Source organism: Nanorana parkeri, unplaced genomic scaffold (genome assembly GCF_000935625.1).
Source record: "Nanorana parkeri isolate BGI_ZX_2015 unplaced genomic scaffold, ASM93562v1 scaffold379, whole genome shotgun sequence".
Lineage (NCBI taxonomy): Eukaryota > Metazoa > Chordata > Amphibia > Anura > Dicroglossidae > Nanorana > Nanorana parkeri.
This window is the reverse complement of record NW_017306647.1, coordinates 382,053-408,878: the sequence shown is the minus strand read 5'-3', so window position 1 is coordinate 408,878 and position 26,826 is coordinate 382,053. Positions and strand designations below refer to the sequence as shown.

The 26,826-nt window shown below is 45.9% G+C and overlaps 3 protein-coding genes across 3 annotated transcripts in view; all 3 read right to left on the bottom strand.

Annotated features, from left to right (window-relative positions):
- Positions 1–7,227, bottom strand: part of LOC108789190 — a 15,473-nt gene extending 8,246 nt beyond the window's left edge. Inside the window, exons 1-6 of the mRNA XM_018559143.1 lie at positions 7,034–7,227; positions 4,985–5,096; positions 4,309–4,402; positions 3,482–3,536; positions 3,187–3,327; positions 1,260–1,420 (exon numbers count right to left, since the gene is read on the bottom strand). Coding sequence (XP_018414645.1) covers positions 1,260–1,420; positions 3,187–3,327; positions 3,482–3,536; positions 4,309–4,402; positions 4,985–5,096; positions 7,034–7,151 — 681 coding nt within the window. The 5' untranslated portion in view covers positions 7,152–7,227. The remainder of the gene's footprint in view (positions 1–1,259; positions 1,421–3,186; positions 3,328–3,481; positions 3,537–4,308; positions 4,403–4,984; positions 5,097–7,033) is intronic.
- Positions 7,228–8,764: 1,537 nt separating this feature from the next.
- LOC108789177 (sulfotransferase 1C1-like) lies at positions 8,765–16,505 on the bottom strand. The gene is made up of 7 exons (XM_018559121.1): positions 16,023–16,505; positions 13,954–14,082; positions 13,775–13,872; positions 12,528–12,654; positions 11,461–11,555; positions 11,205–11,385; positions 8,765–8,896 (listed from the first exon to the last, which is right to left on the bottom strand). The coding sequence occupies exons 1-7, from the start codon at positions 16,192–16,194 to the stop codon at positions 8,784–8,786; spliced, it is 915 nt and encodes a 304-aa protein (XP_018414623.1). The 5' UTR covers positions 16,195–16,505; the 3' UTR covers positions 8,765–8,783.
- Positions 16,506–18,658: 2,153 nt separating this feature from the next.
- Positions 18,659–23,828, bottom strand: LOC108789178 (sulfotransferase 1C1-like). The gene is made up of 7 exons (XM_018559122.1): positions 23,653–23,828; positions 22,752–22,865; positions 20,473–20,570; positions 20,170–20,296; positions 19,844–19,938; positions 19,579–19,759; positions 18,659–18,806 (listed from the first exon to the last, which is right to left on the bottom strand). The coding sequence occupies exons 1-7, from the start codon at positions 23,822–23,824 to the stop codon at positions 18,694–18,696; spliced, it is 900 nt and encodes a 299-aa protein (XP_018414624.1). The 5' UTR covers positions 23,825–23,828; the 3' UTR covers positions 18,659–18,693.
- Positions 23,829–26,826: the final 2,998 nt, after the last annotated feature.

The following is a 26,826-nucleotide window of genomic DNA, read 5'->3' as shown; positions in this document are numbered from 1 at the left end:
ACCCCCCCCCCCCCCCTGCAAGGGTTAACTGCTCATTTTGGTCTAGGGGCTGGAAGAAAGATGCACTCGCCTGATCCTCGATCCTGCGGCGGTCTGCACCCACCTCTCTCCCCCTGCCATTGTGGAATGTTCCTCGGCATCCTCATGTCAGATGCAGGTGAATGGACCTGCATTAGACCCGATGACGTCAACGGTCCTTAGAACGCCAGAGCCCGGCGGTGAAAAAGATTCTGTGGGGGCCAATCAAGCAGCCAGGTGGGATTGAGGATCAGCTAAGTATATTTTTCTTTATTTGTGCCCCTGGACCAAAACGAGCACTTAACCCTTGCAGGGAAAGACAAACTGCAAGGGTTAACTTTTGACAATCCTGGCATTCCTCTTTAAAAAGGAGAACTAGGGGGTTAAGTCTTTTCCCCATAGTTCTCCTTAGGGCAACGGGAGGACACAAACTAGCGTCCTCCCGTCACCCTAGGCTCAGTATATAGGGAGCTACAGCTCGCGGTATACTGAGACGCCGCAGCGGATCCCGACAATTGTGCCGGGATCCGCCCAGCTGCGTGAGTGACAGCTGGCTCTGCCTATCTAGAGGCAGAGCCAGCTGTACCCTCCCCCGTCCGTTCCGCCAGTCAGCGCTGGCGGATCGGAGCGGGGAATCCAGCCCCTCCCCTGTCACGGCAGAGATCTGCGACAGGATCGAGAAGTGAGCGAGCGCCGTTATGTGTTCGCTCACCTCTCGATCTACTGAGCCGACCTGTGACAGTCTCATTGTCACAGGTCAGCTAGAACTATGAGGTGAGTGAAAAGCACCCCCCCCCTCATAGTTCTCCTTTAACATCTAACACTGCCCCATTATCACAAGCACTCCATATAAGCACCCAGGAATGTACCCCAAAACGTGTAATTGACGGTATTTTATAACCTTCTACAACAGGAGTAGCCAAACTGCAGCACTCTGTGATGAAACTACAAGTCCCATTAAGCGTTGCAAGACTGACGTCCTCAGGCAAGGCCTACCGAGGCAAATGCATGATAGTATTTGTAGTTTCAGCACAGCTGGAGGGCTGCAGTTTGGCTACCCCTGATCTACAAGTTCCCCCCTCCACCCATGACATGTTCTTTTCTCAAACAATAAAAAGTCTACACATGTGCTGCTCATACAAGGGAACGATCTTTCCTCTGATGGATTACATTAAGCACTAACAGCACGCATACGGTCAGCAACAAAACATTATATGGGCTTGTAGAGGTTCCTCCATTACCTGGCGGTCGCTCTCTCCTCCGGCGTCGTCCGCTTTGCTCAGGTAGAAGCGCAGTTTATCGCCGTGCTTTTCGTTGATCTTCTCCACGATGTCCAGCGTGCGTTTACACAGTGCCTGACCCATAGGGTCAAAGAAAACCAGCACCAGGTCGCACAGCTCTCCTGAGGGACAGACACATGAAATTTTTTCTTAGGCCCCATTCACACTGCGCGATTCGCAATTCGCGCGTTTGTATTTGCGCGATATCGCGCAAATGCTTGCATTGAGCAAGCTCGAATCGCGGCAAAATCCGCTCCAAAAATGGTTCTGCTGTAGCGACGCACGACCCGCGACAGCAGGAACCTTTGCACCATTGCCAAGCATTGGAGAGCGATATCGCGCGGTAAATAGCCGCGATATCGCGGGAATTACCGCGCAATAAATCGCTAAGTGTGAACGGGGCCTTACTGTACAAAAAGACTTTCGTATCTATAGATGTATTATAAAATGTGAGATTTGTATTCCCCCCTACGTGTCAGGCCACATGTGGGCTTTATTACTCAAGCTGTACCTACACATATCCATCCAAAACCTTCCTCTGTTATTCAGGAGCGTCAAAGTCACCCCCCTGCGACCAACCGCATCAAAGTCTGACCAGCTGCGTCAAAGTCCCTTCTCTACTGTGTAAATGTGAAACGCTTACGGCATACTTTAATGGACATCTAGTGCCGATATGGGGCACGGTAGGGACTGGCCAGAGAGGGATCACTTTGATGCAGATGGTAAGCTTGAGCATGTACTGCAATGCAATATACAATACAAAAATAGCATCGAGTTTTGATGCACGCACCATAAGGTCCCGGTATAAAATGTCACTCCTGTTGTAAAGCCGACAGTCGGCTCTACAAGTTTAAACAGAGTCCCGGCGGCAAAAGTCACCGGGAGTCTGTTTAAACAGCCCCGATGCTGGCGACGTACACTGTACGTCGTCAGTCACGAAGGGGTTAAGTCAGCATTTGCAGCTGCATGCTCCCCTGTTCTGTAGTCCAGCTAGGAAGAACTCAGGCAGGGCTGACAACAGTACTGTGATTTCAGTGCATCAGCAGCAGGATTGTCAGCTCACTATTGAAAGTTAGCCCACTAAATTTCTATCAGTATACACAGGTATTTTTCTGTACTTGCAGCGTCTGTACAGAGACTACACATGCATTAAAGATATGAGCTGAATTCTTTTTTTTTTTTTTGCACTCAGAAATGCACCTTAACCAGTTGACATCCGCGGTGTTACACCCCCTTCCTGGCCCGGCCATTTTTCAGTGTTCAGCGCTGCGGTACTTTGACTGACATTTATTCCGTCATGTGTCACCTGTGGACCCCAAAAGAAGCTGATGAAGCAGAGATCTGCTTCATCAGCTTCTTCTCTCTGGCTATAGCAGCCAGATGACTGACAGGTGAATGCGGAAGTGATGTAATACACATCACTTCTGCATTCACAGCCCGGACGGAGATCAGCAAGGAGCTGATCTCCCGTCCTCCTCCTCCTGACGCCCTCCGAGCCGGTCCCGGGCCGCAGATGGGGAAGCGGATCCCGGAATTCAAGGTGAGGGGTCGGGGGGATTAAAAAAAAACCGGCGGCGGCCGCGCGCGGGGCTTTGGAAACGAGCACATATAGACGATCGGCGTGCTATGGAGCCGCTGATCGCCTATATGTGAAACACCCGGTAACGGGTGTTTGCATTGGTCGGGTCTTTTCTGCCCGTGCGTGCCCGCTAGGGGGCGCGCGCGAGCAGAAAAAAAATGCCGTCTGGCGACGGCAACCCGCCAATGCTGCAGCGCCGTCCGTCCGTTTTTTTACTACGGGCGGACGGTAAGTGGTTAATGGCACCCTGAGATCTCCTGTATTCAGTTTATGAACGTTTGCTGTAATGGTCCTTCTGTATTCACTGACCTAACCACAAGAGGGCGTTGTTCACATCAAAGGGGTACTTCATGTCTCCGTCCACCAGCCCCGGAGTGTCCACAAAGGTGACAAGGCCGAACTTTTTCTGGCGGGAAGTGGAGATCTCTGTGCAGAGGTATTCAGAAACACCTACAGGGGAGAGAAACCAGAAGAAATATGTAATTGGAATGAGCAGACAAACCGGCTCAGCGGCGGATATGCAGCTGTCAACACGGAGCAAAGTTTATCTGGAGCTCAGTTTTCAATGATGAGAGCTCAGCAGACAGGCAGGAAGTTTTCTTACCTTGGAAGGACTGCAGAGGTTTGAAGTGAGGATACAGGTGAAGCGTTGCATCTCCCTGCGCAAACAAACAAAAGTAATACCGGTATCATAAGGTCGGCCAATATAAAAAGAAACGCACACTGACGAGCATGGCCAAGTCAAGTAAAGCAACGCAGCTGAATTAATCTTCACGGGGCCACTTTATGTCTTATGAGGGGCCACAACTACTTTAGAGAATGGTATAATAATTCTTAGTATTACAGGAACAATTGCAAGATTTTATCCTGGGGAAAGGTGTCCGCATAATGATGACGGACATACTGAGCTGCAAAGTTAAAGGCACAGTCCACCATCTGCAAAAAAAAGTACCAAGTGCAGCAACACTGAGCCTATGATCAATGTGTATTTATGATCTATTTTGCATAGAAGCTTGCAAAGCATTGGAACCATGATCTGTGAGTCGCAGGTGCAATGCACAAGCTCCTGCCATGCATACCCCACACACCAGGTATATATAGAGAACATCTGTTATGGGGCTGGAGGCAGTGCGGCTGGAGTACAATTGTGGTGACATCACTTAGTACCTCTGCTGCAGTGGAAGATAGGACTTGTAGTAATGTGGCTGTAGCTACGTTGCATGTAAAAGCTGCACCCAGCGATTTAGGGAAAGGGCGGGGGGGTTGTTGGGTATGCTGTATGCGACCATGCTTCATGTTACACAGGGATTTGTAGTTTTGGTACAGCAGGAGTGATGAGGTTGCCTACCCCCGATTTAGAGGTTTGGCTCTGTAATGACACACATCAAAATGTAAGCAGCGCCGTCAGATCCAATCCCTCCTATGACTTACAGTCAGTGTCTCCCTCTTGCGGCCGCTTGTGATGAAGGTGAATCCCTGCGTCTCGATGGCGACTCCCGTCCTCTGGATATGTTCCTCGATGTACCTAAAAAAAAGGATGGACATGCAAATCAGCATTTTTGCATTCCCATCATAAAAGGCAAATGTGTTCATCCAAACCCGGGGTATGCAAACTTCAGCCCTCCAGCTGTGGTGAAACTATACATGCCATCATACATCTGCCTCTGGGAGTCATGCTTGTGGCTGCCCGATTAGTTGCAGTGTCATATGCTGTCTCTAAGTATTGGGAAGAGAACATTTTACTCTCTTTAAGGCATCAGAGGCAGAGCCACATCTGACGGGGAAGAGAATGCCTGTCTGGCCTAGTCTGGTGTCAATAAAGCTTGTTACGGTTGAACAATACAACACAGTGAAGAGCTTCTTACATCTTTGCAAGTTTAAATGTAGATCCAGGGGATCTCGGATAGCCGAGCACCAGCCGCCGCCCGTGAGCCCTTCGTCTAGTCTGCAATGCGAGTGAAAGGTTACCTTCCATCCATTTGTCAGACTCAGCGCTCCGTCTCTCTCCCCATTCATAGGAGAGATGAGAGGATGCCATTGTGCCCCCCAATTTGAGCGACAGAGGGACTACAAGTCACAGAATCCCCACATTTTACCACACACTAACCAGTTGATGAAGCTGCTCTTCCCAGCAGAGTGATTCCCCATCAACATCACAGTGATCTTCTTGCGGGGAGGGAGGAAGGTGAGACCCAGGTGGGCGGCCAAAGCGATGAGACCTGCAGAGGAAACAAGAAAGTTATACAGCTGGGGGGGGGGAGGGATGGACGGGGCAGGGGGCAACACTGTCTACAGGACATACAAGGCAGACTATAAGGAAGAGTATATATTGCTATACATTGTATATAGATGGGGGTCTGACCACTGTCAGGGTATACATTGTATATAGATGGGGGTCTGACCATTGTCAGAATATACATTGTATATAGATGGGGGTCTGACCATTGTCAGAATATACATTGTATATAGATGGGGGTCTGACCATTGTCAGAATATACATTGTATATAGATGGGGGTCTGACCATTGTCAGAATATACATTGTATATAGATGGGGGTCTGACCATTGTCAGAATATACATTGTATATAGATGGGGGTCTGACCATTGTCAGAATATACATTGTATATAGATGGGGGTCTGACCATTGTCAGAATATACATTGTATATAGATGGGGGTCTGACCATTGTCAGAATATACATTGTATATAGATGGGGGTCTGACCATTGTCAGAATATACATTGTATATAGATGGGGGTCTGACCATTGTCAGAATATACATTGTATATAGATGGGGGTCTGACCATTGTCAGAATATACATTGTATATAGATGGGGGTCTGACCATTGTCAGAATATACATTGTATATAGATGGGGGTCTGACCATTGTCAGAATATACATTGTATATAGATGGGGGTCTGACCATTGTCAGAATATACATTGTATATAGATGGGGGTCTGACCATTGTCAGAATATACATTGTATATAGATGGGGGTCTGACCATTGTCAGAATATACATTGTATATAGATGGGGGTCTGACCATTGTCAGAATATACATTGTATATAGATGGGGGTCTGACCATTGTCAGAATATACATTGTATATAGATGGGGGTCTGACCATTGTCAGAATATACATTGTATATAGATGGGGGTCTGACCATTGTCAGAATATACATTGTATATAGATGGGGGTCTGACCATTGTCAGAATATACATTGTATATAGATGGGGGTCTGACCATTGTCAGAATATACATTGTATATAGATGGGGGTCTGACCATTGTCAGAATATACATTGTATATAGATGGGGGTCTGACCATTGTCAGAATATACATTGTATATAGATGGGGGTCTGACCATTGTCAGAATATACATTGTATATAGATGGGGGTCTGACCATTGTCAGAATATACATTGTATATAGATGGGGGTCTGACCATTGTCAGAATATACATTGTATATAGATGGGGGTCTGACCATTGTCAGAATATACATTGTATATAGATGGGGGTCTGACCATTGTCAGAATATACATTGTATATAGATGGGGGTCTGACCATTGTCAGGGTATACATTGTATATAGATGGGGTCTGGCCATTGTCAGGGTATACATTGTATATAGATGGGGTCTGACCATTGTCAGGGTATACATTGTATATAGATGGGGGTCTGACCATTGTCAGAATATACATTGTATATAGATGGGGGTCTGACCATTGTCAGAATATACATTGTATATAGATGGGGGTCTCACCATTGTCAGGGTATACATTGTATATAGATGGGGGTCTGACCATTGTCAGGGTATACATTGTATATAGATGGGGGTCTGACCATTGTCAGGGTATACATTGTATATAGATGGGGTCTGGCCATTGTCAGGGTATACATTGTATATAGATGGGGTCTGACCATTGTCAGGGTATACATTGTATATAGATGGGGGTCTGACCATTGTCAGAATATACATTGTATATAGATGGGGGTCTGACCATTGTCAGAATATACATTGTATATAGATGGGGGTCTCACCATTGTCAGGGTATACATTGTATATAGATGGGGGTCTGACCATTGTCAGGGTATACATTGTATATAGATGGGTTCTCCCCACTGTCAGGTTATACATTGTCTATGAATAGGGTCTCACCATTATCAGGCTCGATGTACAGGCTGTGGCAGTCCCTTAGGATCCTCTCATTCACGGACACGGCTCCTGACATAGAATCGGCATTAGCAGCCGCTCGAACCTTCACTTTCCCCGACATCTTCCCGGGTGCTGGTAGAGAAGCCACGCTGCCTGCCGGGAGTTGTAGTTCTCCTCACTCTGCTCCTCACAGAGAGCACAACCTCGAAGAGCCCAGCAGTACTCCACTTCCCGTCACGCCCCGCGGCGCAATCGTGGCCTGACCTGATACGTGTCAGGGTCACAGAGGGTTAGTATACGCGGCAGGCACTTCCGAGATTCCCGGAAGTAGCTCAGACGCCATATTGGTTAAGGGCAATGCCGAAATGTCTGGTGGGGAGAGGGACTAGCTGGGGTGTAAGTGGGAGCAGAAGTGGCGCTAACTGGGCGTAAGTAGGCGAAAAACTGGCACTGAATGGAGAATGTAGCTACTTATAGGGAGGCTGGAAGCTAGTTTAGGTTTCTTTAGTCTCGCGGTGGGTCAGTCCCAGTGGGTTCCGCCCTCTTGTTCATGTGATTTGCTAAGACGGTTGTCACTTACTAGCTCCCATCCAATCAGAGCTCTCCATAAACCAAGAGTGGTTTCATTGAATGGGAAGCGCTTTCCCCATTCACTTCAATGGTGGATAGCTTGGCCCGGACGATGAGCTCCTGGTGCATATTAATAACGATACAAATGAATGCAGTGCTGTAATCATGAATACATCATAAAGCTTAATTTTTAAATATCAGCTGTGTATGTGCTCTAGTTTGACTTGGTTCCAGTCTGTTGCAGTCCCTGTACAGCAGATCTCAGAGAAGGAGAAGCTGCACCAGGGGAGCCAACCAGTTCATGTGCTGATAGGAGGAGAGAGCAGAGTGACAAATAGATGAGCTTATCACTGGCCTGCTTCTCTTTCACTGTCCAGTCATAAGCCGTGGGGGTGGGTCCAGGGCGACCTGGGCTTAGAGGAAGTGGGTCGAACGATGCTGGACATCAGACTGAGGGCATCTAGAGGTGGGAAAGAAGTACTGCAGAGCGCTGGCTGAAAAGCAAATATTGCAGCAACAGCTGCTTTCTTATTGTATCTTTCAATGCAATATTCCAAAGGTGAACTAACAACACCCTCCACACCCTTCCCCTCCTCTACTCCACTGCCCTTAGCTGCGGGGATGACCACCGCCCATGCCAGCCAGTATATCGGTCCTGACACTTGAAAACTTCACTACACAGTCCCCGGAGGCCGAGTAGCATCATTACGCTTGGAATGGTGAGTGGTCTTTGGGTAGTGCGGGTTACCTGACAGCCGCGCTGTCCAATGAGAGTATTTTCTTTCCTCCGGGATGGCGTCCTGGAACAAAGAAGAGATTCTAATTGGGCAGCATGGTCATGTGACCACGCTGCCCAATGACCACTCTCTATTCCAAGCATTATGGTGGTCCAGCGATGGTCAGCCTTGGTCTTTCTTCTACCTAAGTGCAGCAGATACCGGGGGATATAATGAAGGCAGAGCAGGCAGCCGCTTGGGGCCCCCGAATTCCAGGGGGGAGCCCACGGGGATACCGGTAATAATGACCCAACGCCCCATCACTTTATTTTCATGAGTTTTTTTTATGTGCTATATAAAAAAGAATGGAGGCCGGAGAGCCAGTGCAAATTCTGCAACTTTGTACATTACAGGTTAGTGAGAATAACATCGAACTGCAAACGCGTAGAGCGAGAGGCGATCAACCTTCAGAGCTGAGTGCGGAAAATCAAGCCTCGCCCCTCCATCCTCCTCTTGTATTCCTCTTCGAATGTTATATTCTGAGAGACGGTGAAATGGTTCTTCCAATCCCCCACTATACCTGAGGGAGGAGAGAAGCCGTGTTAATGTTTCTGATGACGGTTGTTCATATTCGTGGACAGACAGGTTTTTTGGGAAAAAAAGAAGCCAGGAGAAACTGAAACTATTTTAGTTCCAATTTATTTAAAGAGGACATGTCACCTCGACCTTACCCATTCAGTTCAAAGTGACAGGGTCTCTTTAAAGTCCACCCATTTATACTCCTCTCTCCAGAGCTCCCCCGCTGCTCCATTCCTCTGTCACAAGCAACAGAAAATAGCCGGCGCTTCTGCCTGTGGGGAACATAGAACCTTTCCCCCTGTGATGCAATGGTTTGGCCCAGCGGCCAATCATCAGGACCAAACTCCGTCATATGATGGAGGGGTTGATGTGAGCACTTGATGGTGATCTTTGGCCTTCCACCATCCGAGTACATGGGCAAACCAGCTTCCCCAGGGCACTGGGGACCAAACACTGTCATATGATGGAGGTGGTGATGTAAGCACTTGATGGTGATCTTTGGCGTTCCACCATCCTAGTACGTGGTACACTGGGGACCAAATACTGTCATATGATGGAGGGGGTGATGTAAGTACATGATGGTGTTCTTTGGCCTTCCATCATCCTAGTACGTGGTCAAACCAGCTTCCCTAGGGCACTGGGGGCCAAACACTGTCATATATAGTGGAGGAGGTGATGTTTCCACTTGAGGGGGTGATGCAAGCACTTGATGGTGATCTTCGGCCTTCAACCATCTTAGTACATGGTCAACCCAGCTTCCCCAGGGCACTTGGGACCAAACACTGTCATATGATGGAAGGGGTGAGGTAAGTACTTGATGGTGATCTTTGGCTTTCCACCGTCCTAGTACGTGGTACATTGGGGGCCGAGCACTGTAATATGATGGAGGCAATGAATGGTGGTTCCACAAAGAGATGTTTTCTTTTTCACCTGTCAGGCACCTACTCACCTCAATCACGTCCTCGTAGAAGATGTAAAGCACTTAATGGAGATATTTGGCCTTCCACCATCCTAGTACATGATCAAACCAGCTTCCTCAGGGCACTGGGGACCAAACACATATAATGGAGGAGGTGATGTTTGCACTTGAGGGGGTGATGCAAGCACTTGATGGTGATCTTTGGCGTTCCACCACCCTAGTACGTGGTACACTGGGGACCGAACACTGTCATATGATGGAGGGGGTGATGTAAGTACTTGATAGTGATCGTTGGCTTTCCACCATCCTAGTATGTGGTTAAACCAGCTTCCCCAGGGCACTGGGGGCCAAACACTGTCATATGATTGAGGGGGTGAGGTAAGCACTTGATGGTGACCTTTGGCCTTCCACCATCCTACCACGTGGTACACTGGGGACCAAACACTGTCATATGATGGAGGCAATGAATGGTGGTTCAACAAAGTGATATTTTGGTTTTCACGCGTCAGGCTACTAACCTCAATCACGTCCTCGTAGAAGATATAAAGCACTTGATGGAGATCTTTGGCTTTCCACCATCCTTGTACATGATCAAACCAGCTTCCTCAGGGCACTGGGGACTGAACACTGTCATATGATGGAGGAGGTGATGTAAGCGCTCACTGTAAGCTCTAACACTGGATATTCTGCAGCAGCTTTGACAGAGGGAGGAGTGGCAGGGGAGCACTGGAGAGGCAAGTACAAGGTGGTGGTGGTGGGAGTGTTGGCTTTAAAGAGACCCTGTCACCTTGCCCAATCAGGGCAAGGTGAGCGGATCTCTTTAAAGTAAACGTGTTAGCTGCCATTGTTTACCTGCTTGTTGAGAAAGCTACTTGCCTGGCTGCTTTGCTGAGCACAGGTAGCTGTACCTTCCAAGTCACCAACCCAGAAAGAAAAAAATGCAGGTCAAGAAAGTCAAAGAGAAGTCAAAAGTCCTTAGCCAGAACACAAAGCATTGCTGCCAGTGGATCAGCTTGACAGCCAGGCACTCAGTATTTCAGAAGGTCAGCAGTGACAGCATCCAAAGTTTACTTTAAGATCAACTCCAACGGAAAATTTTAATGGACCCAGCTAGGTTCTATCACCGGCTGACATCTTAAAGTGGACCTTTCCATTCCCCAAGCTCGTAAATGTAGTTGTTCATAATTCACTCCATTGGGATGTTTCCAACACACCCCTTCTTTCCCCCAAACCCAAAGGAAGACTTTTTCTCAAAAGTCAACAGCCAATCCAGCCTCTTCATCTCTAAACCCCTGCCCCTGGCCGTTGATTACCGCCACAGGAAGGGCAGATACGTGTCTTTGGCATACGGGCCGTGACTAAGTTTATTATTTAGGTTTACGGAATGAACCTTTTCTCATGAAGGGCGAGACAGACTGATCCATGACAAATGACGGCATGGTGCTGTAATTGGCCATGGGATTCTCCTTCATAGCCTGGAAGGTGGTGTGCTGGTAGATCTTCTCCAGGACTTCCTCCGAAAGATCCTTTCCCAGGAACCTCATGACTTTCGAGATCTCGCGCCTCGGATCCTGTCCAGAACGAGGCAATGAATTGTGGTTCAACAAAGAGATGTTCTGTTTTTCATGTGTTAGGCACCTACTCACCTCAATCATGTCCTCATAGAAGGTGTAAAGCACTTGATGCTGATCTTTGGCCTTCCACCATCCTAGGACGTGGTCAAACCAGCTTCCCCACTGCACTATTAGAAAGAATAGATACAAAAATGCATTTAATATTCACATTCAGCATATATCACTATGGGCATGGATGCTGGGAAGTGAGGGATGTGTCCAGAGGGTAGGATATAAGGTTAATGCAAATGTATGTGCTGGGGGTGGAATATAGGAGAAAGGCCAATGTATGTGCTGGGGGCAGGATATAGGAGAAAGGCCAATGTGTGTGCTGGGGGCAGGATGTAGGAGAAGGGCCAATGTGTGTAGTGGGGGTAGGATATAGAGGAAAGGTCAATGTGTGCTTGGCTGGGATATAAGGTTAATGCAAATGTATGTGCTGGGGGCAGGCTATAGGGGAAAAGCCAATGTGTATGCCGAGGGGTGGGTTACAGGGGAAAGGCCAATGTGTGTGTGCTGGGGGTGGAATATAGGTGAAAGGCCAATGTGTGTGCTGGGGGTGGGATATAGGATAAAGGCCAATGTGTGTGTTGGGAATGGGATATAGGGGAAAGGCCAATGTGTGTTGGGAATGGTATATAGGTGAAAAGCCAATGTGTGTGCTGGGGGTGGGATATAGGAGAAAGGCCAATGTGTGTGTTGGGAATGGGATATAGGGGAAAGGCCAATGTGTGTGCTGGGGGTGGGATATAGGAGAAAGGCCAATGCCTGTGTTGGGAATGGGATATAGGGGAAAGGCCAATGTGTGTGCTGGGGGTGGGATATAGGAGAAAGGCCAATGTGTGTGTTGGGGGTGGGGTATAGGAGAAAGGCCAATGTGTGTGTTGGGAATGGGATATAGGGGAAAGGCCAATGTGTGTGCTGGGGGTGGGATATAGGAGAAAGGCCAATGTGTGTGTTGGGAATGGGATATAGGAGAAAGGCCAATGTGTGTGTTGGGGGTGGGGTATAGGGGAAAGGCCAATGTTTGTCCTGGGGGTATATAGGGGAAATGTCATGTTTTTTTCTGTTTCTTAATCTCTGTTGCTTCATTTACTCACCATCTCCTGTCAGGAACTTTGAGAAGTAAGCCTCCCAGTTTCCAGGGTCCGGGAGACCCTTGTTCATCCTCTGGAAGTGAAAGTAAGACACCATGCTATCTTTTGCATTCCTAGCGATGTATATAACCTGTGCAGAAGAAGAAAGTAACACGAAGGATTATTGACCAGATCATTTCTACAAATGCCAGACTTATGTCTTCTAGAGCTTCCTATTCGTGGCTATGTGAAGGCGACAATCCAAATATATTCACAGGAGTAATACACAATCAGGGAAATGTTGGGTTGGAGATGGAGTAGGGAAGATGTGGGACCTGGGTCACATTTGTATTACTCTTAAATGAGTGGATTAAAGGCATTGGAACCCTGAAGTCTCCCTACATATTAATATTAAATTGCTGTTCTCATCCAACAGTATAATGATGGCATGACTATAGGTGACCTGGATATTGGGCTGGCATCTTCTAAATCGAAGGATTTGCATGGTCACCCTGGGTTGTAATGAAGATGAATAGGCCTTCAATTGAAGTATAAGGCCTATATAATATTCAAGTCCCGATATAAGTTAATTCCAAAGACATTTATTTACTGAAGCCAACACGTTTTGTGTGATAATCTCCACCCCATTTATCAGGCTTGAAGATTAAAGAAACAATGTATGCGGACCCATAAATAATTGGGGGTATGGATAGTGGTTGGATTAGCACAGCATTTGTCAGCAGATGATCCAAGCAGCCTCCTTGTTTCCTCAAGACCTGATGAAGGTGGTGATGGGGAGCAAGTAGCTGCCGAAATGCATTGTCTTCTGTGCAAATAAACTTACATCTGGACTTGAATATTGTAGTGTGTTGCTTCAATTCTAGACTATTTATATGTTTATTGTTTTCTGTTTCCCTGGTGGGGAGGCTCTTCTTCCATACTCGTCCTGGTTGTCACCTCTACAGAAGGTGATGGGAAATACAAAATGTTACAGTTGTCACAGAAACAAGGATAGAGGGGAAATCTTCCGATGGGGAAACCTGTTCCGATGACAGATTCTCTCACTTGTGTTTAAAAGAGAGGAAGTGAAGTGAAATCTCCCCAATGGGACACTGAGAGAAAAAGAGGTTCTTCTGAAGCTTCCTCACTCTATCCAAAAATAAACTTATAGATAAACTAAATTGTACACCATTCTCTGGATCAACAGAAAGCAGAACACGAGGGATCATTTTCATTCAGTAAAGCATTTTTCTTCTCTTGGCTTTCCTCACCTTGCAGTCCTGAACCCAGAAGGATGGAGGAAGGAGCTGGACGGGAAGGTGGGTCTTTAATATCCGTGGTGGCTTCATGCTGTCTGCTAACTGCAACCCTTAAACATAAGTAGGTCCAATGAAATAAACTTTCACTGGGTTTCTCTTAGGCCTCGTTGGATTCTTAAAGGAAAACTCACCTGACGGAACAGGTTTTGGGGCTACGGCCTCAATGAAGGGGTGTCTGTCGTAGGTTGGTCCTCGGCGGCACCGCTCTGTATCACCATCCGTATATATCATGTCCACAATCTCCTGCATCCAGGTGATACCTAGAAGGCAATAGCACAAAGATGTTATAACAGACAATAATATTAAAGTGGACCTAGCCTCAGATATATTGTTTTCATGTGATGAGCAAGCTAAGTAATGTGTAAGTGCAACAGGTTGAGCTCTAGCCAAGGAATCCCCCCATCCCCCATTAGCTAATCGCCCAGGTAGGTAAAAAATTAAAATAAAATGGTCCGAATAGTTACCTGAATCTGTGGTCACATGATATGCACAATGGGAGGGCCCTTCTTTAGGTGCTCACTTCAATGTCTTGTGACTTCCAATTTTTTTATTGGGTCCACCTGCAGGGTCCTCATAGGGTCCTGCAGATTACAGCCTTTGGTATGGTGACACCACAACGAGGGGGTGGCAACAAGACCTGTCAGCAGCAGCCACCAAGCTGAAGCATTGAAGCACTAGTCTTCACTCCCAAATGAGGCACCATGGAGGGTCACATCACAGCAGATTTAGGTAAGTTTTTTCTTCAATTGGAATGAGATGGAGGCATAAGCAGGGTTTCAATTTTGGCCAGAGATGGACTTTAAAGATAATTATTACCTCACCGAGATCAGAGTACCCCACTGTGGCAATGCCTTCATCTGCTTTTCTCTCCAGAAGGTCCTCAGGACCTTCTTCCTCCTGCTGGGGATCCCTATAGTGATAATAAAGATCTATATAGAGGAATCAGGACCTCCTTCCTCCTGCTGGGAATCCCTCTGGTGATAATAAAGATCTATATTGGGGAATCAGGACTTCCTTCCTCCTGCTGGAGATTCCTCTTGTGATAATTAAAGATCCCTCTAGTGATAATAAAGGTCTATATAGAGGAATCAGGACCTCCTTCCTCCTGCTGGGGATGCCTCTTGTGATAACTAAAGGTCTATATAAAGGAATCAGGACCTCCTTCCTTCCATTTTTTGGCAGTGCAACACAACACATGTTATTATATTCATCTGAAGGTGCATTGGGATGCCATTCAGAATACATGGCGGGACATTGCACTAGAGAACTTGAAGAGGAACTTTACTCACATATTTAATGTCTTCTAAAACAGTTACTTTCAAGCCAGGCCAACTGTCAAGGTTACCAGTGTGCTTATTTCAGCTCTCAACCCAACTTTCAAGCCCTCTAATGACTGGTGTCATGACTGGTCACATGTGCAGCACCATGGCAAATGCAATCGAACCAGAGGCAAAGATGGCACCTTCCTTGGCTGGATAGTGTGTTTTGGCCTTCAAAACCCAACATTGACAATGGTTGTAGCAGATGTGCAGATCAAGCAACCACATTGATTTACCACTAAAGTCCCCAAGGGACACACAAAACTGTTCAATTTGTTGTCCCCCAGCCTTAAACAGGAACACATTTTAGCCATATGACACTATTAAAAGGCAGAAACCCTTAAATATGGGTTGCAGTTGGAATAAAAGCTAAAGAAAAAAAATGATTTACATATATTCCCCAATAGACAAAAAAGTTTATAAATCCACTTTGTGGGCACCAAATTCCTTCTCAAACCTAGATATGACCTTATAACGAGGCAGTGACATCATCACTGTGCTCAGTGGCGTCACAAGGGGGGTGTGGCCCGTAACCGGGTGACACCATTGGAGGGGAGATACCAAAATAACTGACAGTCATTTTGGTGTCACCCCCTCTAAAAAGTCAGGCATTCGGTCATGGACAGAGAGCCCGACTGTGTCTTGGAGAGAGAGCAGCAGTGACCGGTCTTTATTACAGGAAGCTCCTCACACTGGATTACTGCACAGATCTGGAGGAAATACACAAAACCCACCAAGATTCAAGAAGAATATACAGGACTCTGGTATTGTATTTGATTACAACGGAGTTCAGCCTTAAAAGACTAAATGTTCTCAAGCTGTAATCTGATTAATTTAATAAATAAACAGACACACTTATGTTTATTGTAACTCTTCTATACCTGCTTTTGGGTACGCTGCCACCAGGATGTCCTCGGGGTGCGCCTGGAAGTTCAAAATATCGCCCCATGTGTCGCACGTCCTTTGGTCCAGCGGGACCCCCGAGACGCATCCAAGAAAAGGTCTCTGCATGACGTAACCCACAAAGTGCTCTGCGTTTCGCTCAAAAGCCATGGCGATGGAGTACAAAGAGAAGAGAGAGGGAGCTGGATTGTTTTGCAGAGCTGACAATGAGGAAGGCGGAAGCGGTGAAAACTCCAGAGAGATGACGGATATAAAGAGAAGTAGCACAGAGGTTAAATATGGCACCAGACGGTGCAGTATTCTCCGAGGGCTCTTGACTTGGTTTCTATGGTAAAACTCTGAACCCGAATCAACAGAAACTCCTCCTCAAGTCCTTCTTTCTCTTCTCTGTGCACCACCCCGGACACAAGCTGCAACACATGACGGTCTGTGTGTCTGTCAATCTAACACAGATTTGGGGCGGACTGGTGGTTAATTTTTCTCTACACATTGGGTTTTGTGCTTCGTGTACCAGCTGTTTTCCCCCCCCCCCCACAAAGTAGGGCAAAGAGCAGCAATGACGGAGCAAAGTGCCAAAACCTGTCAATCAGATTTTTATCCTTTGTTGCTGGTTGCTGGTGGAATAAACATGTTTCTGGAACTCTTGGTAACTCTTTGCATGAAAACATTCACAATATACAGCAACAGTATCATTAACGAAACTCAACCTTTTCATTAAAGTGTATGTAAAGTCAACACTTTTTGTTTAGAGTTGTATAGAGTAGCGAAGTGTGAAAACCACCATTGGGTTATTTATTGCCCTCTGTGTTCTGCCTAGGAGATTTCCCTTCACTTTCTGTCTTGGAGATGCAACAGGAAGTGGAAAGAATTCCCATCATCTGGCACCAGGACATTTGTCCCCATTGGAAGTTTTCCTTTCAGCTCTTGCACTCAAGACAACTCTAAAATGTTCCTTTACACACACTTTAAAGAGTCAACCTTTAGACTGAACTCTAGAAGATCTCCAGCAGGAGGAAGGAGGTCCTGATTCCTCTATATAGATCTTTAGTTATCTCTAGAGGGATCCCCAGCAGGAGGAAGGAGGTCCTGATTCCTCTATATAGATCTTTAGTTATCTCTAGAGGGATCTCCAGCAGGAGGAAGGAGGTCCTGATTCCTCTAAATAGATCGTTATTATCACTAGAGGGGTCCCCAGCAGGAGGAAGGAGGTCCTGTTTCCTTTATATAGATCGTTATTATCACTAGAGGGATCCCCAGCAGGAGGAAGGAGGACCTTCTGGGGAGAAAAGCAGATGAAGGCATTGCCACAGTGGAGTACTCTGATCTCGGTGAGGTAATAATTATCTTTAACCACCTCCGGGCCGGCCGTAGTAAAAAATAAAAAGACGATTGCGCCCATTACGCCGCACATGTTACATATCGCCGCGAACGTCGGAGTGAGAGCAATAATTGTAGGGCCATCAATCACTGATAACACTAAACTGATGAGCGGTAAAAGCTTTTAAAGCGTCGCCCATGGCCAATTTTGGGTACGGTAATTTTCTGCGATTTCGCGGGTGCGCGCAATTTTAAAGCTTGACATGTTTGGTGTCTATTTACCCGACGTGACCCGATCTTTTATATTTTACCAAAAAACTGGGTAATAATAAATGTTTCCTAACATAATGTTAAAAAAAACTTTTTTTTCCCCAAATTTTCTGTAATTTTTCCTAATTATAGTAAAAAATAAAAACCCCAGTTGTGATTAAATACCACCGAAATAAAGCTCTATCTGTCCCCAAAAAATGGTATAAAATTCATTTCAGTACAGCGCTGCATGACGGAATAAACGTCAGTCAAAGTACCGCAGCGCTGAATACTGAAAAATGGCCTGGCCAGGAAGGGGGCCTAAACACCTGGTCTTGAAGTGGTTAAAGCCCATCTCTGGCCACAATTGAAACCCTGCTTATGCCTTCATCTCATTCCCATTGAAGAAAAAAACTTACCGGAATCTGCTGTGATGTGACCCTCCATGGTGCCTCATTTGGGAATGAAGACTAGTGCTTCAATGCTGCAGCCTGTCTGCTGCTGACAGGTCTTGTTGCCATCCCCTCGTTGTGGTGTCACCGCATAAAGGCTGTAATCTACAGGACCCGTTGAGGACCCCGCTGGTGGACCCAATAGGAAATGTCCAAGTCACTAGACATGGAAGGTGGCACCTAAAGAAGTACTCTCCCATTTTGCAGTCTGAAATAATAAAGACACAGGACCCGGCACATCATGTGACCACAGATTCAGGTAACTATTCGACCATTTTACTTTTATTCGTTTTGCCTACCTGGGCGATTAGCTTATAGGGAATGGGGGAAATCACTATCCAAAACTAGAAAAAAAATGTTTTGGCTTCAGTTCTACTTCAAGCCCCGCAGGGACCACAAGAGGATGATAGCGGCTGAAATTTAGCTATGTACACTGTTTAATTTTAATGAATATATTTAATAATGTAATAATGATTACAGAGATTAATTGATTTGTGTCTTTTATATCTTCCCGGAGTTCATCTTCAAAGAGACAAAATAGCATGGAATGGTGGACAGGTTCTCCCCCCCCCCCGTTGTCACTTTATAAGCTTTATAAGACAATGTGATATATGATTATCGTCCTTTGAGTTCACAGTTCTGTGCGGAAGTTCAATCCGCTGGACGCCATTCTTTTATTATATTCCTCATCGAACAGGATGTTCTGGGACACCGACAAATTATTCTTCCAGTCGCCGACCTGACCTGTAAGAAGAGCCACAGGGGTTTGTTTAATAGCTATTGTAATGGCGCAAACAGCAAATGTACGCAGTAGGCCAGGACTTTCTTTTCTAAGCTTTTGATAGATTAGGGACAATGAAACATTTCTGTCAAGATTCCTTTTTAGCTACTTGTGTCTCCCTGTGGTAATGATTATAAGGTAGGCCTGTGATGTGAAGGGGGCTTCTGATGTGATGAGCGAGACTCTGATGTGAAAGCTGGGGAGTCTGATGTGAAGGGGGCTCCTGATGTGAAGGGGGGCTCTTGTGTAAGTTGGGGAGTCTGATGTGAAGGGAGCTCCTGATGTGATGAGGGAGACTCTGATGTGAAAGTTGGGGAGTCTGATGTGAAGGGGCCTCCTGATGTGAAGGGGGGGGGGGACTGATGTGAAAGTTGGGGAGTCTGATGTGAAGGAGGCTCCTGATGTGAAGGGAGGGGGGGCTGATGTGAAAGTGTTGGACTCTGATGTAACGGGGTAGTCCACATCATTTTTTTTAGGTGGGTCCCCCCTTGAAATCCATATCTAGGATAAGGGTCTTGTATAGATTTTGTGGGGAACCAAACTTTTTTACATTTACATTTTAAACTGAGGTGCATCAAGATTTTGCATACTTCTAAAGGGTGTCATGACTGAATAAAGGTTAAGAAACACTGCTCTATGCTGACAAGTCTGGTGGTGTCCCCCTTCCCTGGCATGTCTAAAGCAACTGCCTTGCTCCCCTGTATTAATCAAACCCCCAGGGTAGTAGTCCGTTACCTTTCCTCATGAAGGATGTAACGGACTGGTCAAACACTGAAGTTGGGAGAACACTGAAATTCACCATAGGGTTCTTCTTCATCGATTTGAACGAGGTATGTTGCAGGATTTTCTGAAGAACCTCATCAGAAAGATCCTTCTCCAAGAAGGTCATGACCTTGCGGATCTCCCTTTGTGGATCCTGCCCCAAAAATAACGGCATTGGGTGAAAAAGGATCAAAACCAGACTGGACATGGGCACTCCACTCGGACATCTCTCACTCACCTCTATCATGTCTTCATAGAAGACATACAGGATCTGATGTCTGTCTTTGGCTTTCCACCATCCGATGACATGGTCAAACCAGCTTCCCCAGGACACTAAGACCAGAGAAGACTTTTGTTACAACATTATGCAATCCCTGTCCACCAGATTTTGGACCTGTAGGGTCTTCTATGATTATGGAACATAGTTGTGGAAAGCTTAGCAGACCAAAAAATCAGGTTCTGCTTAGGGACTCCAAATCATTTCGAGACCATCCCTGACTTACACCATGTTCTACATGTTCTAGGGATTCTTCAGGGAATGAGACACTTGTTTGAGTCGCTCACCTTTTCCAGAGAGGAATAAATGGAAGAAATTTTCCAGGGGCCCGGGGTCTGGCAATGTTTGGTCCATCTTGTGAAAGTAATAATAGGAGACCAAGCAATCCTTGGGATTCCTGGCCACGTAGACAATCTGATGGAGCAGAACGTATCATCGTTATTCACGCTACATATTGGCAATCTGGACTTTGAATAAGACAATTAATTCTCTTATTTTGTTACATATATATTTGATTTGCGGCTTATATGGCCCCTCTCCTAAGAAGGAGGAAGGCTGTTTTGTATTGCAGTTTCCTGACACTCTCTCACCTTTGTATTCTTCTCCCAAAAAGTTGGCGGCACAAGTTGAACTGGCAAATGTATTTTAAGCAGACGAGGAGATGGCATGGTATTCGCAATCTCTAAAGCTGAGTAGAACATGGAAACACTTTAGCTTTAAATTATCAGTGTTCAGACATGTCAATGGTTATTTATTGAAGTATACCTGTATCATGTCTAATGTTACATTGTATTAAAGTATTAAATACAGATGGGGGCAAACACCCTGCAGAGCCCACTTTAGACACCACACATACCATAGACCCCCGCACAGCCCACCTGACACCCTGCAGAGCCCACTTGAGACCCCGCACATACTATAGACCCTGCACAGCCCACCTGACACCCTGCAGAGCCCTCTTGAGACCCCACACATACAATAGAGCCCGCACAGCCCACCTGACACCTTGCAGAGCCCACCTGAGACCCGACATAGCCCACCTGAGATCCAACACAGCTCACCTGAGAGTAACCCGGCAGAGCCCACCATAGACTCTCTATGGTGGGCTCTCCAGGGTCTCAGATGGGCTGGTCACACCCCTGAACACCTCTCAACTGTCAGCCCCGATCCGTTGTCAGCCTCCTCCACCGCCGGCCATGACCTTCTCCTCCACGGTCGCCGTTGGGCCCAGGGCTTGCCTTCTCTTCCTCTACTGCCGCTGGGCCCGTCCTCCTCTTCCACTGCCAGGCCCTGGCCTCCTCCACCTCAGCTGTCACTGACTCAATAGTGACTGTGAGGAGGAATGCGTCGCTGCACAGATCACTGACAGGTTGTCGGTGATCTGGACAGCGGCGCACTCCTCCTTACAGCCGCCAGTGACAGTCCTGCAGCCCTTCGATGCCTTAGCAACCCAGGTGGCCTGCACAGCCCCCCTGTGCCCCAGGCCTCATAGCGGCTGCCTGGGTTGCTATGGCGATAGTTCCGCCTCTGATTGTATTTCATTCGTATGAAAGTGTATGTAAAGGCAAAACTTTTTTTCTCTTTTGTTCATTGGAGGACACAGATTCTGCTTAATATCATCACATTACTGGGGCAGGGGTTAAATATATCACCCTTCAAGTCAGGCCACCAAGGTCACTGTGGGACCTGGTATTATCGGTGCTGCAAAAAACACCTTCTGAGGGTATTATGGAGATCCTGCTGCTAATGCTTTTTTAGAAAGTGGCCACTACCTCGACACGTAAGGTTTCCCATCCGGCAAAGTTGCCTTGAAAGCCTCCATTATTAGTCCTTCATCAGGACAAGGTCATCTTGTGTCTGAGACTCTCTTTCCTCGCTAAGGTGGTATCAGCTTTCCACTAGAATGAGAACATTGAGATTCCATTTGTTTGTCCCAAGCCAGTCCACTCTAAGGGTTGATAGTTGCCTTCACATTCTTTAGATGTAGTAAGGATGATTAGGGTGTATTTGAGTGCCACGTTTGGGTTTTGTAGGTCTACCTGTTCATGTTTGTAGAGAGCCCACGTAAGGGCCTTGCGGTGTCCATTGCTACCATCTCAGGCAGCATCTGCCAAATGTATGCTATCAAATACCAAGAGCCACTGTTTACAGTTACATCTCACTCTACGAGATCGGCAAGCTGTCACCAGAACAAGAGGCTTCCAACGAGGGCACCTGATTCGATGACAACTCTGTAAGAGGGGAACCTCAATTTCGGGAATTTCCTATCACTGCCTTTTGCATCTTTGGGACGGGAAAAAAATCAAAGCAGATACAAAACAAAACATGACCAACATCATGGTTTTGATTTATATGTGTACTAATGAATTATAATGCGATCTGATTAGTGTAGAATTTTAGTGTAGTGAGAATTTAGTGATTGGGTTGACATTTTGTCACGATCTGAGATCAGGCTCAGAGTCCAGCAGCTGAAACAGCAGGTAATTCTTAGTATAACAGGCCGGGTTTGGTACACAAGCAGAGTGTAGTAGTGGAGGAGCAGGCAGAAGCGTAGTCAGCGAACAAGCCGAGGTCAGGAGCCAAAGGTATCAGGTATGAAGCTGGAGACGGTGAGAGTAGTCGGAAGCAAGATAATGGCAGGAGCACAATAATCTGGCAAACAGGGAGTGCAGAGGCGTGGCTTAAATAGGAAGTTCAAGGGTTTAACTGAGGATTACACAGGAGATCAGGCAAGGATCTTTCCAAGGTTCTAAGGTGGCTCAGCAGGCAGAACAACTGCCAGCTACAGCAGAGGCCCTGGGTTCAGATCCAGTTCCTGACACATATCCTTTAAGTTTAAGAATGTTTCGGTGTTTTTAATGTCACTCACATGTTTTTGCCATCTCCAAAAACGGCACTTTGACAAAACATGGTGCCCGCAGACTCTTCTCCACGTCCCCTTCCTGAAGTATCAAGTCCATGATCTCCTGCATCCAGGTCGTACCTGCCAAGGAGACAACACCAGATCTCCAGAACAACTCAAGGCCATTTTCTCTTTTCTTACTTTTAATGGATACAGCTGGGTTAGGGACTTTCCCCTCTGGAAAATTGTGTCCCTGATTTTGCCCACACTGTCATAAAATTCTTACCTGCAGATATTCTCTATAGGGTTTGTAGTTCTACATGGGCATCTCAGACCATAGCGCTGATGTATGCTTCCTTTGCAGCAACTGTCCTCCTAAATCATTAAAAGCTAGGCTATTCAGGAATAAACGGAATGATTTTGGTGAAATTGCTAACAAATTACCAATTTTGCCTTTGGTAAGAATTTTGGCAAAAAAAGCCTCCAAATTCACCAAATGTTCTACAAACGCAAATTTTCTTAAAAAACAAAATGCCTTCAGGTAAACCTTCCAATACTGTTGAAAAGTATGTGTGTGTTTTCCTTTTTTTCTACATTTTATTGTTTTTTTTCCACAGTATTAAAAGGGAACAAAAAAGTTTAAGTGACAGTACACAAGAATAAGCATTGACTCCTCTCCCGCTTCTCCACGTGGCTTCCTGTATGGTTTTAATGGGAAACAGAGTGCCTGTGAATATGTCTATTCAGAAACCCCATAAGGAAGAGATAAATAAAAAAGAAAACAACAGTTAAAAATATAAAAACTCAAAAATGAAACTTAAACCAATATACTTTTCTTTTAAGTTTTGACGTGTTGCCCCAGGATCCGGTGGCTTGTAGTCATATCCCTGAATTCTTTCATCTGCTGGAAGGCTGAGCCACTTCTCACCTGATTTGGGGTATGAGGCCACCACCACATCACCATCGCGAGCCTGGAAACTGTGTATTGTGTCCCACTCCTTGCAAATGTCCTGTAGCATGGGGACACCTTCGATTTCGCCCATATCAGATGAGAAGGCACCCATCTCCTGGACAATTTTCTCAATTACTTTTGGATCCATCCCCTAGATCAAAAAACAAAACAAATCACTATATTTATAGGAAGTTGAAGAAACATCTATAAAGTAGCCTACATAGGTTCCATAATATAGCCAATTAGGAGATACACTGCCACCTTGCGTCAACTAAGGTTAACTGCAAATGCAGGAGCATGGCACATACATGCGAGGAAAGTGAGAAAAAAAAATCATACTTGCCTTTTTATAAGGTGTCTATGCCTAATTGGAGACATGTGCTCCGTTCATTAGCATGAGAGAAACGAAAGGGGTGTGGAGAATGAGCACCGAGAAGGAAACCATGTCTCCTCGTTCTGAATGGATGTCAGTATTCCTTCCTAGGCAGAGAGAGAGGTAAACCCTGGCAGTCAACTGCTGATACTTTGTATTGCCTTAAGGGATGAGTTACCAAACACCACAGAAAAGAGTGTAACCAAGTGTAAAGCTGGCCACACACGCATCAATGTTTTCATTCGATCGATGAACGATTCGATTGTACAGTTTGCACTCATCGATCGTTTTATAAACCACACTCGATCGATCAATCACACGCGGTAAATGGGTTTTCGAGCGATTTTAGCACGATACGATTGTAAATAATCGATCGTACGGTTACATGTTCATGCGATTTATACTCTCGATCGATCGGAAGTAATAGTTCAGGCGGGAATGAGACCTTCCTGTTCAACGATTCCTGTTTATCTTGCAAAACAACGTGAATACTGTTATGGCACCTAAAAATCTACACATTGTACGCAAAACCTGGGCTCTATATATGCTAGATCAATTATATTTATTTATATATATATATAGGTGGTGGTTACAATATGATTGATTCTTCGATCGGGTTTGGACAGAAAAGGTACTCGATCGAGTATAAACGATCAATAAATTTTCCGCCATGACAGATCGATCGCCGACGTCCAAACGATTAGAAAATCGATCAGCGATCGATCGGACACTACAACGGTACATTCGATTTGAATGCGATTTGATCGTTTTCATCGAATCGTTCATTGATCGAATGAAAAAAATCGATGCGTGTGTGGCCAGCTTTAGGCCTGCTCTTCCATATGGTTGGGATGGGAAGCTCTACTTCAGTGGTCATAAGGTCCTACCTAGTTGTAAATGATTGAAGGCCCACTATTACAAAGCCTGAAAAAAACCCAAATTCGGTCACTAGAAGCGAGCTCCATCCCCCAGGACAGCTCATAGGCTTCCTCTGACTCGCTCTACACACATTTCAGGGGTCCCTCATCTCAATTACCCAGGCATAGCCTATGAGTGTAATCTTCCTCTCCTTTTCTTAGGTAAACTGAATCCCGAAGTGCTGCATGAGCAGAGCCAACACGGATGCTGAACATCTCTCTCTCTTGCTCTTCACCATTCCAGCACATACTAAAGAATGCTCAGTCAGGTTCGGAAAAAGATGGCAGTGAACATTGAAAATGGTGAAAACATTCCTCATCCTCTCCAACTAATTGGTAATATCCATACCAAGTGGTAAGAAAAGAACATCTTATTCTTGTGTTCAATCAATTCCAATAATTTGGGTATTTGGTTTTTCTATCTTCTTTCCCACTCTTCCATGATCAAGAAGAATAATTTCAAAGAGGTCCTCACAGTTCATGACACAACATAATTTAATGGTTCATTAGGATAGGGGGTACCCAGCTGCATACTCCATGGGAAACAATTCCTCCATTCACATTCACCCACTGCTGGACCTACACTATTTGTCACCTGAGGCCAGGGGTGGGGGGGGCCTGCTGGGTGAATGGTCGTTCAGGAGGGGGGTGCTATCAATGAATGGTTGTCCTAGGTGCTGTCAGTGAATGGTCATTACCTCTGGGTCCGGCGGCTCTGTCCGGTGTCCTGCCCAGCTCACTGACGTCACTGGTTGCCAGGGGCTGGGTGGGAAGCCGGACAGAATGTCACAGGTAGCTAAGAGCTTTTAGTAACCTGGGACGCTGTGGCCATCCTCCTGCCACCACCCCTACACCTGCCACCCTCCAATGAGATGCTGCCTGAGGCAACCTCATTATAGTGAAAGCCCTGCATCCAGCCAGCCTATGTACCCCTTATCAAGAACAATAATTGACAAGAATCTGCAACAAGAGCTTGAGGGACATTAACGTAAAGCGGAACATTGGAGTTGGCAGGAACAACGATGGAGATAAGAGACGAAGACCAGATACAACTTTTATTCTGAGAAGAAGGTGTTGCAACCTTGGTCAAATTTTATTACTGTCATGTTCTCATTTCTCCTGTGTAACAAGACAGGAAGTGAGGGGAAATCTCTCCATTGGGTCGCAGATGGAAATGCAGAAGGTCTACACTCTGTCCAACACAAAAACGTTTGGCCAGAGATTAACTTTAACTGAGCTGATCATCTGATATTTCAGGATTAGGGACAGACCCTAAACAAAATGAGTCCTGCATAGAAAACGTGGGGTTGTGGGACCAGTAGACCTAAAACTGATATTTTAGTTGGTGGTAGATGTTGGAGAGTTAAACCACGTAATGCATTCTTTTGTTGTGGTAGTGAGATCTCTGTGCTCAAGTTGCCAAGTATGGAGAATGCAGCATGAGGAGATAGAACACCCCAAGGAGGGAGAGAGCACACATCTCCAATTTTGGTAGTAGATGATTCAGGGACAATGGTGGGTTGATTATCAAGTAACCAGGACGTATCGGAATCCCTCATGTAATTCAGCCCTCCAGACTCTACCTACGACTGCAATGTCAACTTTTAGTGGCACGATTTCATTTTCAACACACAGAAGGAAGACCCAAGTTTAACCTCTAAGATAACTTAACATCTCATAGTCATGCTCTACTTCACTGCAAACCTCAACTTTCCTGTGAATATCTTCTCATACTCTTCTTTAGAGCTTCCTTCTTTTTTTTCTGCATCCCTGATTTGCAAACTCTTCAGAATTTTCTAGTGACATCTACTCCCAGGAGCACTAACTGCACTCATATATATATATATATACATATATATA

Bases quoted from the DNA above. Each gene is read 5' to 3' on its own strand.
- LOC108789177 (XM_018559121.1), bottom strand. From the start codon at position 16,194: ATGGCTTTTGAGCGAAACGCAGAGCACTTTGTGGGTTACGTCATGCAG. The intron at 12,655-13,774 runs GTGAGGAAAGCC...TCTTCTGCACAG, and splicing joins TCTGGGTTCAGGACTGCAAG to GTTATATACATCGCTAGGAA. The intron at 11,556-12,527 runs GTGAGTAAATGA...TCTTTCTAATAG, and splicing joins AAAGTTCCTGACAGGAGATG to TGCAGTGGGGAAGCTGGTTT.
- LOC108789178 (XM_018559122.1), bottom strand. From the start codon at position 23,824: ATGGATCCAAAAGTAATTGAGAAAATTGTCCAGGAGATGGGTGCCTTC. The intron at 22,866-23,652 runs GTGAGAAGTGGC...TCTCCTTGGCAG, and splicing joins GGCCTCATACCCCAAATCAG to GTACGACCTGGATGCAGGAG. The intron at 20,297-20,472 runs GTGAGAGAGTGT...CTGCTCCATCAG, and splicing joins TTTGGGAGAAGAATACAAAG to ATTGTCTACGTGGCCAGGAA.